This window comes from Drosophila guanche, unplaced genomic scaffold, assembly GCF_900245975.1.
Source record: "Drosophila guanche unplaced genomic scaffold, DGUA_6, whole genome shotgun sequence".
Taxonomy (NCBI): Eukaryota; Metazoa; Arthropoda; class Insecta; order Diptera; family Drosophilidae; genus Drosophila; species Drosophila guanche.
The window spans coordinates 5,952,796-5,965,554 of NW_022995744.1; the positions used below are offsets into that span (position 1 = coordinate 5,952,796).

Here is a 12,759-nt window from a genome sequence, read left to right on the forward strand (position 1 = left end):
TTTTGCTTGGCTCTGAGAAATTGCTCAAATGTGAAGTGGCAGCAGATAGAAATCTCCTTTGACGCAGACAAAGAAAGTTTATTTTTTCTCAGTTACGAAGAGATGAAAGTGGGAGATATTGAAGTTCAGTTTAATGATTTGTGAACATTTAAATTAAATGTTTACTGCTAAAGTTACCGAATTAATTCGTGCTAGATCGGTATCTATCTGTTTATTATTTTTTATCGCACTTATCAATCTTATCTCAGTATCTGGGTACCAATGGGTAAAAACTGAACAAGGTTGTCAAGATCGATCTATTCTGCTTGCAATTGTTCATTCCATTGGTATTTGGAACGCGAAATGTAAAGACCTTTTGATTAGATATGAACACATAACGGGGGGATACACAGATACGACACAGACTCACACCCACTCATGTACCCCAGGTACGTTCGCACTTTGGCCGCTGAGGGCCGGGACGGCCGCACCTGTTGAACTGCTTTGCCAAATCGATAAGGTTTTTCTTCTGCTTTTGTTGTTACTGTTGTTGCGGCGCCAAGCAATAAGTCCAGCCGACTTTTTCAATATTTACAAATAATTAAAAACGGTAATTGGCTTTGCTTGTTGTCGGCGTCACCTCGCTCCACTCCACTCCACCACCACTCCACTACACTCCATTCCATTCCGTTCCATTCCGGAGGAGTGCTTCGAAAACTATTCCATTTTTTGTCGTTTGCTTTGCAAATTGTCGCGTCGCCAAAAAACAATAAAGTGGGAAATAGTCGAAATAGAGCTTGGGGTTTGTGGATTTGTAGTGCAAATATTAAAAGGTAAATTTGCATGTATAAACAAAAGTCGACAAATGTTAGTTGAGCGTTTTTTTGCACGTTTTTCTCTTGTGGTTTCTTATTTGTACGTTTATTTCTGTGCATGAGATCTATCGCAAGTGTTGATCTTAACTTTTGTGTGGAGCGGAGGTTAGCGGGGTAACAAACGTGACTTTTGCTCAATTTTCGTTTCAACAGCTCCAACAGGGAAGATGGGAAGAGTTTTAGTAAGAAGAGATTGCGAAGGTTGATACGTTAATGGTAGATGGCAACCAGCGATTTCCCAATCTTTGAGAGCTGTCCTCCCAAAAAGATACCCTCTTGAGATGTTGTCAAGGCAAAAGACACCCCAACATGTTCCAACATCAAATGCTTCTTCATAAAAATAGCAATAAATGTGGGCATTGAAACACATTGTCTGCATATGTTTAATCCATTCAAGGTTTTTTCCCATCGCCAATTAAATTTGTATGAATGTAATTGCAAATCCATTGAACAGAGATCGCGGAATATCTTCCAAGAGATACGAGTACTGCTCGTACAATTTGGTTTCTTTCGTTTTGCCATTCGTTTGGCACTCCGTTTGAAGTCGTTCGTTTATCGTTTGGCCATGTCCTCGGCTACTTGTTCATGTCTCTTGCCACACATCACAGGGAGCTGCCGCCAGCGACTGGCAGATACAGAGACAACTGTCTTACGCCTACAACTTCACAGCAACAGCGGCAGAAACAGCAACTTCTACTACAGTTACACGCAAAGACTCCAAAAGCGACTCCCGATATAAGATGGGAGAGATATGAACGGTTGTTTGCTGCTGCTGCTGGTGTTTTTTATTATTATTTATCTACAATACAACGACAAAATATTACGCAGCGGCTGGCAGCTCCTTCTTTTTGCTGTTTCTACAATTTTGAAATCCACAAAAGATTGGGTGGGGAGAAAATCCCCATAAATGTGCGAATAATTAATTGGTTTTGTTAGAGGCTTAAGCTTAGATACGAAATTTATGCAATGCTTAAGATCCGATCAAAGACTACCGAATTTTCGAAATTTTACTGCTAATTTGATTATTATTATTGTTGCAGTTTATTAGTCACCGGAGTGTAAGTTTTTTGCAGCAGATGCGCCCATTGATGTTAATTAAAGATATGCCACAATTATTGATTGTCTCAATTAAGAGTATAATTCTTTTAGTCCCCAAATTGCGGTCACCAGATGAATAATATTCGCTCGCTAATCGGCAAACGAGAGAGAGAGAGAGCAGCAACACCAACAGCAACAAGTTCAGTACTTAATCAAGAGAAAAGTTGTGCAAGAAGAGAGTGCAGCGGAAGCCAGCCCCAACTGCTGTCCATCTGTGTCGCTGTCTGCAACACGTTTTGCCTGCCTGCCTGCCTGCCAGGCAGAGTTGATTTCAAAATAATGAGTTAATAAAATGCATGAAGAAAGACCCCAGCTATGGGGAGACACAGAGACAGTGAGAGAGAGAGAGAGAGAGAGAGAGAGGAGTGTAGATGGATATGCGCTTCGCAAAGTGTCAAATAATTCAAAATGTCACAGCAAATGCAATAACAAATCGAAAGACATTTTTTCTCTCTCAGCTGTAGACATCTTTATGTTGCCGAATCGTTTAACTTTATAGGAGAATACTTTATTCCTACTGAATAATTAAATTCTACTTTGAATTCTCGTATGACCTAAAACCAGAGTACTGGTTAGTCGGATGTGCTGCCCCCGGTCATGTTGCAATCTTGTCTCGGCCACACTTTAGACGCTCATTTAGACAGGCAACCCGCAGAGATGGTGCTGCTTCTGCCACACAATTAAGCAGAGCCAGAGCCGAGTAGCACCGACCTCCTGCCTGCCAGCCTCTACGACTGACCCGACAATTTTTTTGCATTTCCAACTAATTCGCCAGCAGCGCCGCTCCACTCAGAGTTTGCCTATAAATCTCACTCAGAGTGCAACCTAATGAGGCCTGAGGGTGTGTTTTGGCAGCAAATTAACTCATTGCCACTCCGGCACGCTGTTCTTCATCTTTTCCATGGATCTCCCTTTCTAATTTGTGGTGTGTCCGCGGACACAGACGCTCTGGCATTGAGACAGCAGCCCCCCAGATCCGCAGACTGGCATGCAAATGCGGAGCGGACTCAAGCTAAATCTAAAAATATGCAAGTTATTCGCCTGGCATCGGCCGGCAGACTGCAGACATCTCGCTTTAATTAGACTTGTTATGACTGGTCAGTTTTGCAATTTGCAATTAAAACTATGCACACGAGTGCTTCGACAGCTGCCTCGAGAAGTGGAAATAGAATTGGAATTAGAGACGCTGCCCCTGAGACTCCACTGCTACCTTCCGCCTAACACAAAAGTCAAGAATAAGGCTCTGGAGTTTGAAGGCTAGTTACCATTTCGAATGAATTATTGCCCAGCATATTCCTATATATCTCTCTGGGAAGTGGTTTTTTTGTGAGCCTCTTCGAGATCCTTCAGAACTGTCTAGGCTTATCAAATTCAGAAACGCTTTCCGTCCATTTCTAATGCCGCACAAAGGATCTTCAAATCCACTGGAACAAATAAATTCCAAGCCACAGAACCCAAGCTTTTTCTATATTTCAATCAAAAGCTTGAGAGCGACTCAACTTTAACCTTCAACTTGGAATCGTGGTGGTGGAGGTAGGGGGAAGGAGGAGCGGGTCTACCCGGCAAACACTTGATACACTTCCACGGCCCCTGGCCCGGTCGAACGAACCACAATGTTCCCTACTATGCTGCTGTCTTTGTCTTGACTGTTAACAAATTTCCAAGTAAAATATTTCTGGGAATTCTTTCCCCAAACACAACAACAGCAACAACAACAGCAGCAGCGACTGGCAAACAAAGCGCATGTGCCGACATCCCCTCAAACTGCCCCTCTCTGGCTCTACACTTGGCCGTCTCTTTCTGCTTCTCTTTTTGGCATGCGCAATGAAAGAGCAAAGAAGAAGCTTTCGGCGATGATTGCGCAAGCGCAACTAAATCAGCAAACACACAAAAAGCAGAGACATGAAGAGAGGAAGCAGAGGAACAAGAGGACAACCCTGCGAAGAGACTGGAATTTTTATGGCATTTCACATGGTTGAAGCTCACACTTACACATCCTCCTCCTTCTGCTGCTGCACTCCCCCATCCAAACCATGTCTGCTGCAACAACAAAAGACTTCCATTGTCTCTCCCTCTCTTTCTCTGTCTCCTCAGGCGCGTTTGTGCGGTTGAGGGAGAAGAGAACGAACAAGCCCGGCGCGACATGTAAATTAGTGCAAAAGTATTTGCATTTTAATGTAAGTCCAACAACAACATCGACAACAGCGACAACGACAACGACAACGACAGTGCCGCTGCCGCTGCAAAGTCAATTTGAACAGAAAATTGCAATTAATGCAATTTGCATTGTAAATTTCAGTTAAAAGCGGTAACCCTTTATCAGTTGTGGACATCAAAAGTACTGCAAGCGGAAAAGAGTAAATGCGATTTGCAAAATTGAAGCCATTCCAATGAAGGAGATGAGATGATGGCCATAAGATAAGAGTCTCGCGATCAAAGAAACCGCTTGGCCAACGGAGTTCATTTTGAAAAGCTTTCCCAGTGCGAGTACAAAAAATAAATGGGCAGCAGACTCAGGTTGTGTTTGGCTTTCTTTTAGTTAAAACAGTAAGTATACCTGACCATACTTCCCTTGACTCGGCACTAGAAAGATATTTATCTAATTGGTGTTTCCTTCCACTATTAAATACTGTTTCGTAAAATCCATTAAATAAAATATTTGTGTGTAGAAAAAGAGGGCCAAAAATTATCCCTGCGGGGAGGGCAGGGAACCATGACAATTAACGGTAAATTATGCATTACTTCTGACACCAAAAGTGAGTGAGCCCAAAGGAGTTGATTTACCTAAAAAACTGCAGCTATTCCCGCTACCAGATCGACGACCGGTTGTTTTATTGCAGCTCCAATTATTTTCAAAATTTCCTTTATCCTTTGCGTTGCTGTTGTTGTTGTTATGATTGTTGTTGCTGTTGCCGTTGATAAAGCTTGTGGTCTGGCTGTTGGTGTTGTTATTTCGGGTTATGTTGCTGGTGCCTTTGCCACTCGAAGAGCGGTTGGTTAGTGGGAACATGGCATGTATCTTTTGTGGTTCGCTGTGGGTTCGTTGGTTGCCTCATGTACAAGTATCTCAGCATCTGTAGTATATGTAGCCGTCTGCTGTTGCTGTATCTATAGCTTTAGTATGGATGCAGTTCCAGCTGCCTGCTGCCGATGAGGCGAATCCTTTTAAGTCGTTGCCCTGGCAGCCGGGCGCCTGATTTAGCTTTGCTTCTTGCTGCCTAAATGCTTGTCTTCCTTCTTGTTCTCTCCTCTGTCACACTTTTTGTATCACGTTCTCTTTGTCGCTCCTTTTTTTATTTCTTTCGATTTCTTTCGTTCGATTCGGTTTCAAAATGCACTGGCAAAAGCCGCCATGGAATGCTTTAAGTTTAAATAAATCACTAAATATAGATGTTGGCTTGTTGCTTAACTCTTTTTCTCTTTTTAGATTGAGCAGTTGGTTCTCTTCGGATCCTCTTTTGTTTGGCCAAAATGTGCAAAGAATTTTACTGAATACTTAAATTTTAATGAAAAACAATTTCATCAAATCTAGTATTTGTGTTAACCGCATGACTATTGAATAATTTCGTACCATATTATCTTATCCCCCCGTTTTGGAGAGGAGTCATCGTTTTGCAAACGGTAAACAGTAAAATAATTTTCACACGACAAAAGAGGAATTCCTAGACGAGTATGCACACCCCCACACACACACACAGCACACACTGAAACAAACACAGGTATTTATGATCGGCTAAGTTTATTACATTTTTCTGCAGTGCATTCCACATTACTCATCATCACCTGCCGCAACGGCACATGGAAACTATCTTTAATTTGGCAAGTTTGCACTTTTTTTGGGGGAATTTGACATACGAGTATGTGTTTCTGAAATGAGAACCGTATCCAAAGTAGCGACGATGCCGGGCCCGTCCCGTCCGTACGATTGATCGCGGCTGGCGGAGCCGTTGTTTGGCCGAGAGGTGCGCGTGCGCGAGCTTTAAAATGCGTTTGAAAACTGAGCGGCGAAAAGCCAGACACATGGTATAACCATGCCATGCCATGCCTTGCAACAAGGTATGGACAACTCAGCGTGCTTGCACTCTCTATATTCAGAGCGTGTTTGGTCCCTTGCAAAGAGAGAGCTCGCTGAGATGGCTCCCACCTTTTAAATGCTATGCCAAAGCCAGACAAGTGTCGGACTCTCTCTCTCTCTCTCTCTCTCTGCACACAGTGGGCACACAACTGGTTTACCGGTTTTCCAAAACCCAAGACACAATTTCAGAGTGTGCTTGCGCTCTCGTTGTCGTTCCTCCTCTCTCCCGCTGTCTTTATGTTCAGCTCTCCAGCTGATATGCGATCTCTGCACGGCGCTCGGCGCTCGGCGTGCGTTGCTTGTCTCTGCGTCTGTCTTATCAGTTTCACTATCACTCTTTTTCTTTCTCTTTTTTTTCAATTTGTGTGGAAGCATTCATTCACGCCGAGTTCTAGTATTTGTATTTGTTCTTTATGGGTTTTGACTGATTGAGGTGCTGACTTGGTCGCGTCGCTTATCGCTCTGCCTTACCTCCCTCTTCACACACCGCATCCGGCTGACCGAGGAGCGAATGATGACGCAAGCAAATGGAGGTGCCTTTAGCCATTGGAATCCACTCCACTTCACTCCTCTCCAGGGGCTCCTCTCAGATAAGTGACTGGTTGAAAGTGAGTGGATTAGGCAAGATTTCGATTTGGACGAGTATGAGGTGGAATTGTGTCACTCTACAATGTGTGCCGTCGGGACTCCCTTGTAAAATATTCTACATCGGTTTTTCAAAGCCAGCAGATGGCATGGTGCAAACATAATTATTCTCGAATATTTACATAAACAAACTGATTAGATAGGAACCCTATTTGATCTGTTCCTTTAACCAGGAAAATGGATAAAGAACCAAAATCCAAAAAGGTAACAAAATCAATTGGCAGTGCTACTTGGGGAAATTCACCCCCATTTTTGGTAGCATTACAATCACATGTAAAGGTTGCCCAATTTCCCAATAGCTGGAAAGCCAAATAGAATTTTCAATTACATTAGAATTAATCTACTCATTAGGTGGAAAAGAGAAGAAAGAAACGCCCGAACACCCGCGTTCAGCTCACGTAATCTTACAGCAATGACAATAATGGTTTGTAATCGCTCGAAACATGTTCGGGTTCGTGTTCGTGTTGGTCGTAGATCCCTCAGTTATTGAGTCCATGTAAAGCGATCAAATGAGCTAATACCTGTGACACAATCGTGATTAATGGGTTTTGATTGTAGCAGAGACCCTAGAGACCCATGTGGATGGGTTCTCTTTCCATTACATTTTGTAGAAATCTTTTCCGTAACAAAAATCTAGAACATTACATATAATAACGGGCATCTAATTGATAAGAGAAGCATAAACATTAGAACTGATTTAGAAACTAAATCACAAACTGATTTAAGCATTTTGCAATGTTTGGAGTAAAGTTCTAAATTTTCTTGGAATTATCAAAGAGTGGCAACCACAAAAGTTCTGCTAGTTCTCAGGCAATCGCATTCTTAGACTTTTAACCTTTTTTGCAGTAAATTCTATTTAATCAAGAGCCAAGTAAATGGTTTCCATCGTAGCACTTTCATTATCGCAAGAGTGGAAAAGACTAACTACAGAGTTCAACTCATAAATATTGAAAGAGCAATTGCGAAATTCAAATTCAAGTGCATCGATTGTGGGAAATCAGAGACTCGCCCCGCTCCGACTCCGGGGCTGGCTTATCGAACACACAAAATGCATTCAAGTCGGTGCGTGCGCTGGGATTTTATTGAGGCTCCTATCTGGATCCGAGCTTGGGATCCATCCCGTGCCAATAAATAGTTACCGGGTCCCGTGCCCCGTTTGGGTCCACCGGTCCAGCTGTGGCCACGGGCAACTTTGTTGCAATGGCAAACTGTGTCCGAGTGCGAGTGTTGGCCTCTCGCATCCGTCAGATACAGATAGTTTTCAGCCGGTTTCTCGATTCGTTGTTGGTCCATTCATGGCAACTACCGTTTGGGTCTTTTGTTTGACTTTGTCTTGCGGCCGTCAGCTCTCCTCCAAGTCTATTTGTAGATACAAGCAGCCAAACAACACAAGCGTCTGCCACTGCCTGTCTTCGTTGTCTTCTTCGTCTTCCCCCATTTCTCTCTGTGGCGGCGGTGGAGTGGAGTGTGTGCTGAGAGACTCTTCTACCTGTTCCATGGATGCGTCTCTGAGGCTCCGCTTTGGGTCGCTTTGGCTCGGTTCGGTTCGGTTCGGTTCAGTCTCTCTGCACGTTCTCAGCGCAATCTCAAGTGTTTTTTAAAAGTTTTCCAGCGATAAGCAATGGAACTTTATGGCCCATCCACATCGACTCGCACTCAATGCACCCCCTGGCAGTGGCTGTGGCTGTGGCTGTGGCTGCGGCAGTGGTTGGAGCTTCATCATCATCATCCATCCTAGTTTGCCATGGTTTGGTGTGGCACTGGCACGGCGTTCGGTGTGATCATGATGCATATGATTCATGACTTTTCACTTTTGCGCACTGCACACACACTCCAAACAAGCCACGAATTTCCACAGCCAGGGCAGAACAGTGGATCAAAATGCAGAAAAACTGTGCGAATATCTAACAGGTGGAAAGAATACTTATTCGGTAGATATGAAAATGATTTTGGGAATCCAAAAAGGTAACTTTTATGCTGACAAATCGATCACCAAATATTAATTCATTCTTAAAAGATTAAATCGCATGACACCCACTATGCAAATATTGATGGGGCTGGGGCTGGGGCTGGGTCTGAGAGAGGCTGCGGCTGACACTTAACCCTTGCATAAATTCTCATCAGCAGCGTGGATGGTGGGGCTTTGGAGTGGCACGTAAATTACTGTGACATTGCACTTTGCAGCATCATTTGGCAATTTGTTGCAACTATTTTGTTTGCGGGCTGTGCCAGTTTATTGATTAGTTTTAAATGAAAAGTGGAAGGGAGTGCAAGCGGCAGGCTGGCGCATAAATCTTGGCCAATTTTCTTATTAGAAACTGTCAATGTCACAGCGTACTCGTATCAGCGAATTTTCACCCCGAGGAGGATCCTCCCAGCTGGCTAGCACGGTCATATGCTAACCAAATAAGAGATATATAAAATCCACTTCGATGATTTATGACCCTGGTGCTGTTGGCTTGTTAAACATCTGTGTGAAATGGCTTTCTCTCTTCTCTTCTTCTTGGGCTTTGTTTGCTCTACGGCCGATTGAATCGTACCAAATCGTATGCACCACCACCATTCGCCCGGTGGAAATCTGTTGGCTCTTTGAGAGGCCGAGAGGATGTTGTTGCTGCTGAATGGCCGGCTGGCTGATGATGTTGAAGTGTGTGCTGGGGGTCAGCGTTAGCCGCCGCCTTGCGGGCTACCTTTCTAATGCCGAAAGAAATGAGTCCGTTGCGAGTCGGTCATTAAAACAGTTGTACGAAGAGTGGAGTATCTGTGTCTATGTCCGGTAATGAAGGATGGTAAATGAGTTTAATGCCAGGCTGGGCGGGCAAAGGATTGGCGAGGTCTTTCTCACAATTAGCCATAAATGGGAAATTTCATGGATTTTATAGCACAAATTAAGTGTGTGTGTGAACCACTCACCAGTCTCTGCTGCACTCAGGCATTTGGCGGATGCCTCCTCGTCCAGCTCCTCCTCGGGATGAGCAGCATAGTCCGTGTCCAGGACGCCGCAGCTTGCACTTACGGAACTCCAGTCAAGGGCACTCACGCCATCGCTGGACATCATGGATATGTCCATGGGTGGGACGGAGGTGCCGCGCAGTGTGCTTGTGGCACTGATGCCGCCAGAGTCGCCGCCGCCGCTCGCTGAGACTACCAGAGAGGAGTACTTGAGATCGAGGGAGGAGTTCATGGAGCCGCCGTAAATGGAGCTGGTGAGGGAGGCGCAGGTGGAGTCAAAGCTGCGGTTGCTGGCGCGACGCTTCTCGGGCGTGGCATACACGGGTTCGGGTTGTTCTCTTTCCTTTTTGGGGGTGCTCATCTCTGTGTACGCCGGCGGTGGGGCTGTCGAGGAAATTTCACTAGCTATGGAACCATTCAGTGTGCCGTAGACGGACGTCATCATAATGTCATTGCGATTGAAGCTGTGCTGCCAGTAATCCTCCTCCACATTGCCAGAGTCGACTAGATCCGAGGACTCCTCCAGCTGCTGCTGCTGTTGCTCATCGGCCACCAGCTCATCCAGATAATCGGCATCGCACAGACGCGACTCATCGATCATGGCAATCGTATCATCCAGATTGGCTTCCTCATCCTCGCTACCAGACTGACCCTCCCCCTCGTCCTCCTCCTCACAGCTTTGCCCTGCAGTGGCGTTCAGCTTCTGGAAGGTCTCGTCCGCCTGCTGCATCATGTCGTAGGCATGAGGAATGGAGCTGCCGGCCAGCGAGTCAGAGTCGTTCTCCTCGATGCAGGACAAATGACGTGTGCGAAAGCCATAGATAATCCCATTGGCAAGCAGCTTTGTCGGCGGATTAATGGGCAGCGGTGGCGTTGGTAGATCAATCTGTTCTTCGTCCATGTGATGGAGTGGCAACTGCTGCAGCGTGGCCATGAGCTAAGAACGATAAAAAAAGAAGGATTTGTATTAAAAAATTATGTAAATGCAAGTGAAATTATTGATCCTGATCTGCGGCTGATCATCTATCTATTCCAGCTTCCATCCAAGGCACAACTGTACCTGGACAATGCTCCACATTCAACATAATTTGACACATGTAATTTGAGGGCTGACTTGACATTAACGATCCTACATAAAAGACACACAGACACACTGGATGTACCTACAGCGGAAATGAGCCCAAATCTTAGCTCAACTCATGCCTGAAGATACTGTGCACACATCTGAGCATCTGTAGGTGCAAGCTTGTATGCGATAAGCCCGGGAAACTTTAATGCCACTTAATGCCAGGGCAACAACAGAACGTGAAATTGTTTCCACATAAATCTATCATATGCATGTATGTATGTGCGGGAGGGGGCACACACATGCAGCAGCTCCACAGCCGGAGCTGGAGACGGAAGTGTCCCCCCAAAACGATAGACGCATGCACGCAACTTCCCCCATTTACGGCCACATGTGAGCGCATCTTCAACGTGTGGCCCCCTGCAACGATTCTGCTGCTGCTGTTGGCTGCCTCTGCTGGCGTCTGCTTCTTCCGTGGTGCAAAGAACTCGTAATAGTTCTGCTGCCATTACATGGGCAATGTCGTCGCACTCTTGACATATGTACGAGTCAAACCCCGTCTCATCCCCCACGCCCATACTCCGCCTCTCAAGTAGGTGTTGTCTTAGTTATTGTTGCTGTCTTAGATGTAGCTCCGCTGCAGTTCACTATTTTTAAGTCGCTTGCGCCACCATTGGGAAAACTAACGAAAGGGACTACAACTGGGACCAGGACTGGTACGGGTCGCTCAATGGCGGGGCTGAAACATTGACTCTGCCAGTGCAAAGTTTTCTTAAATAAACATTTTGGTGCCCCCCGATCGGTCGTTGCAGTTTGTTTGAATGCAAAAATTTGTTATGGCTGGTGGCCTGAACTTGGATTTGGTTTGGTCTGCGGCATTTGGGGAAAACTACACTGGAGAAAGTTGTCTGCATTCAAGGCAACTCAGAATTGAATATTTTAGGAATCGAATTTTTAAGTTTGGATTTTGAATAACAACGACAAAAGCCCTACGCAGCTGAGCATTAATGTGCCGCGTGATGAACACGACAAGAATATTTGTTCTTTTACTATTCTAGGGTATTTTCAATTAGCAGAATTTGCTTGTGCACCTCGAGGCTCATCATTTGGGAGGAATGGGAGCAAATGGGAAAAGGACGTGCTCTCCGCTGGTTTAGTAGATTCTTTCTTATGGAAATAATAGTCGAAAATATTGGAAACTTAACACTTAAAAATGTTTTATCATTGCATCACTACAAGTAGCCATTTGTCTGTGTGTTTGGGTTTCATAAACTCAAATTGATATCCTCAAAAAAGAAATGCTTAATTTTCTACAGTGTAGCATTTCCACCAAACTAATGCAACAAACAAATTACTTGAGGCGACGAAAAACTATACATCCCATGCCCATCCCCTCTCTCTCTCTTTCTCGCTATCACTCTCACTCTGGGGCTAGGGCTAGGACCAAAATAGATCAACCAAACGATCGCATCGGGTGACGGTGACGCGTCTGTTGTGCACGGGCACGGGCACAGGCACGGGAAGCAGGGCACACAGGAGAGAGGCTGCCGTCGCTGCCTGTTCTGTTGCAGGGGCAACCGAAATGACGACGCGACGTGGTGGCAGTTGTTTGTCGTGCGCCAAAGCAGGAAAATGCAGCAGGGAAACGGGAGTGGTGCATGGGGCATGGGGGGACCTAGGATCCCCAGCAAACTGCATTAAACTACTTTCGTTGCAGTTTATTGCTTTGTCTGAGCGCGTTTCTACTTTTAGCTATTCCATGCGAGTGTGTGTGTGTGCAAGGTACAACAAATTGAAGGTAAGGCAATGCAAGAGAGTGGACTCTTAGAGTGGTTCTACCTCACCTCCTATTTATTTTACCCTTTGTGTGCACGCACATTTTCTCAGCCTCTTGAATCGGTGAGAATCTTGAACTTGTGCTGCTTCCTTCACTCTTTTTTTTGTGTCTTGTGTTTACATATTTCTTCGTTCTTTTTGGGTGGAAAGTGAAATGAGCAGAGAGTGGGAAAAATGCCTAAAAATGTTGAGCAGGGGAAAGGTAATGGAGAACCATCGAACATGCGACATTT

The 12,759-nt window shown here is 45.0% G+C and overlaps 1 protein-coding gene across 5 annotated transcripts in view; it reads right to left on the reverse strand.

Moving 5' to 3' along the window:
• Positions 1-10,561, reverse strand: part of LOC117579128 (protein TANC2) — a 46,767-nt gene extending 36,206 nt beyond the window's left edge. For 3 of the 5 annotated variants that reach the window (XM_034264865.1, XM_034264866.1, XM_034264864.1), the window contains exon 1: positions 9,586-10,561. In XM_034264865.1, the coding sequence (XP_034120756.1) occupies positions 9,586-10,558 (973 nt within the window). In that variant the 5' untranslated portion in view covers positions 10,559-10,561. Of the gene's footprint in view, positions 1-4,736; positions 5,333-5,807; positions 5,952-9,585 lie in introns of those variants that run through there. The other 2 variants (XM_034264867.1, XM_034264868.1) reach the window with 2 other exon arrangements.
• Positions 10,562-12,759: the final 2,198 nt, after the last annotated feature.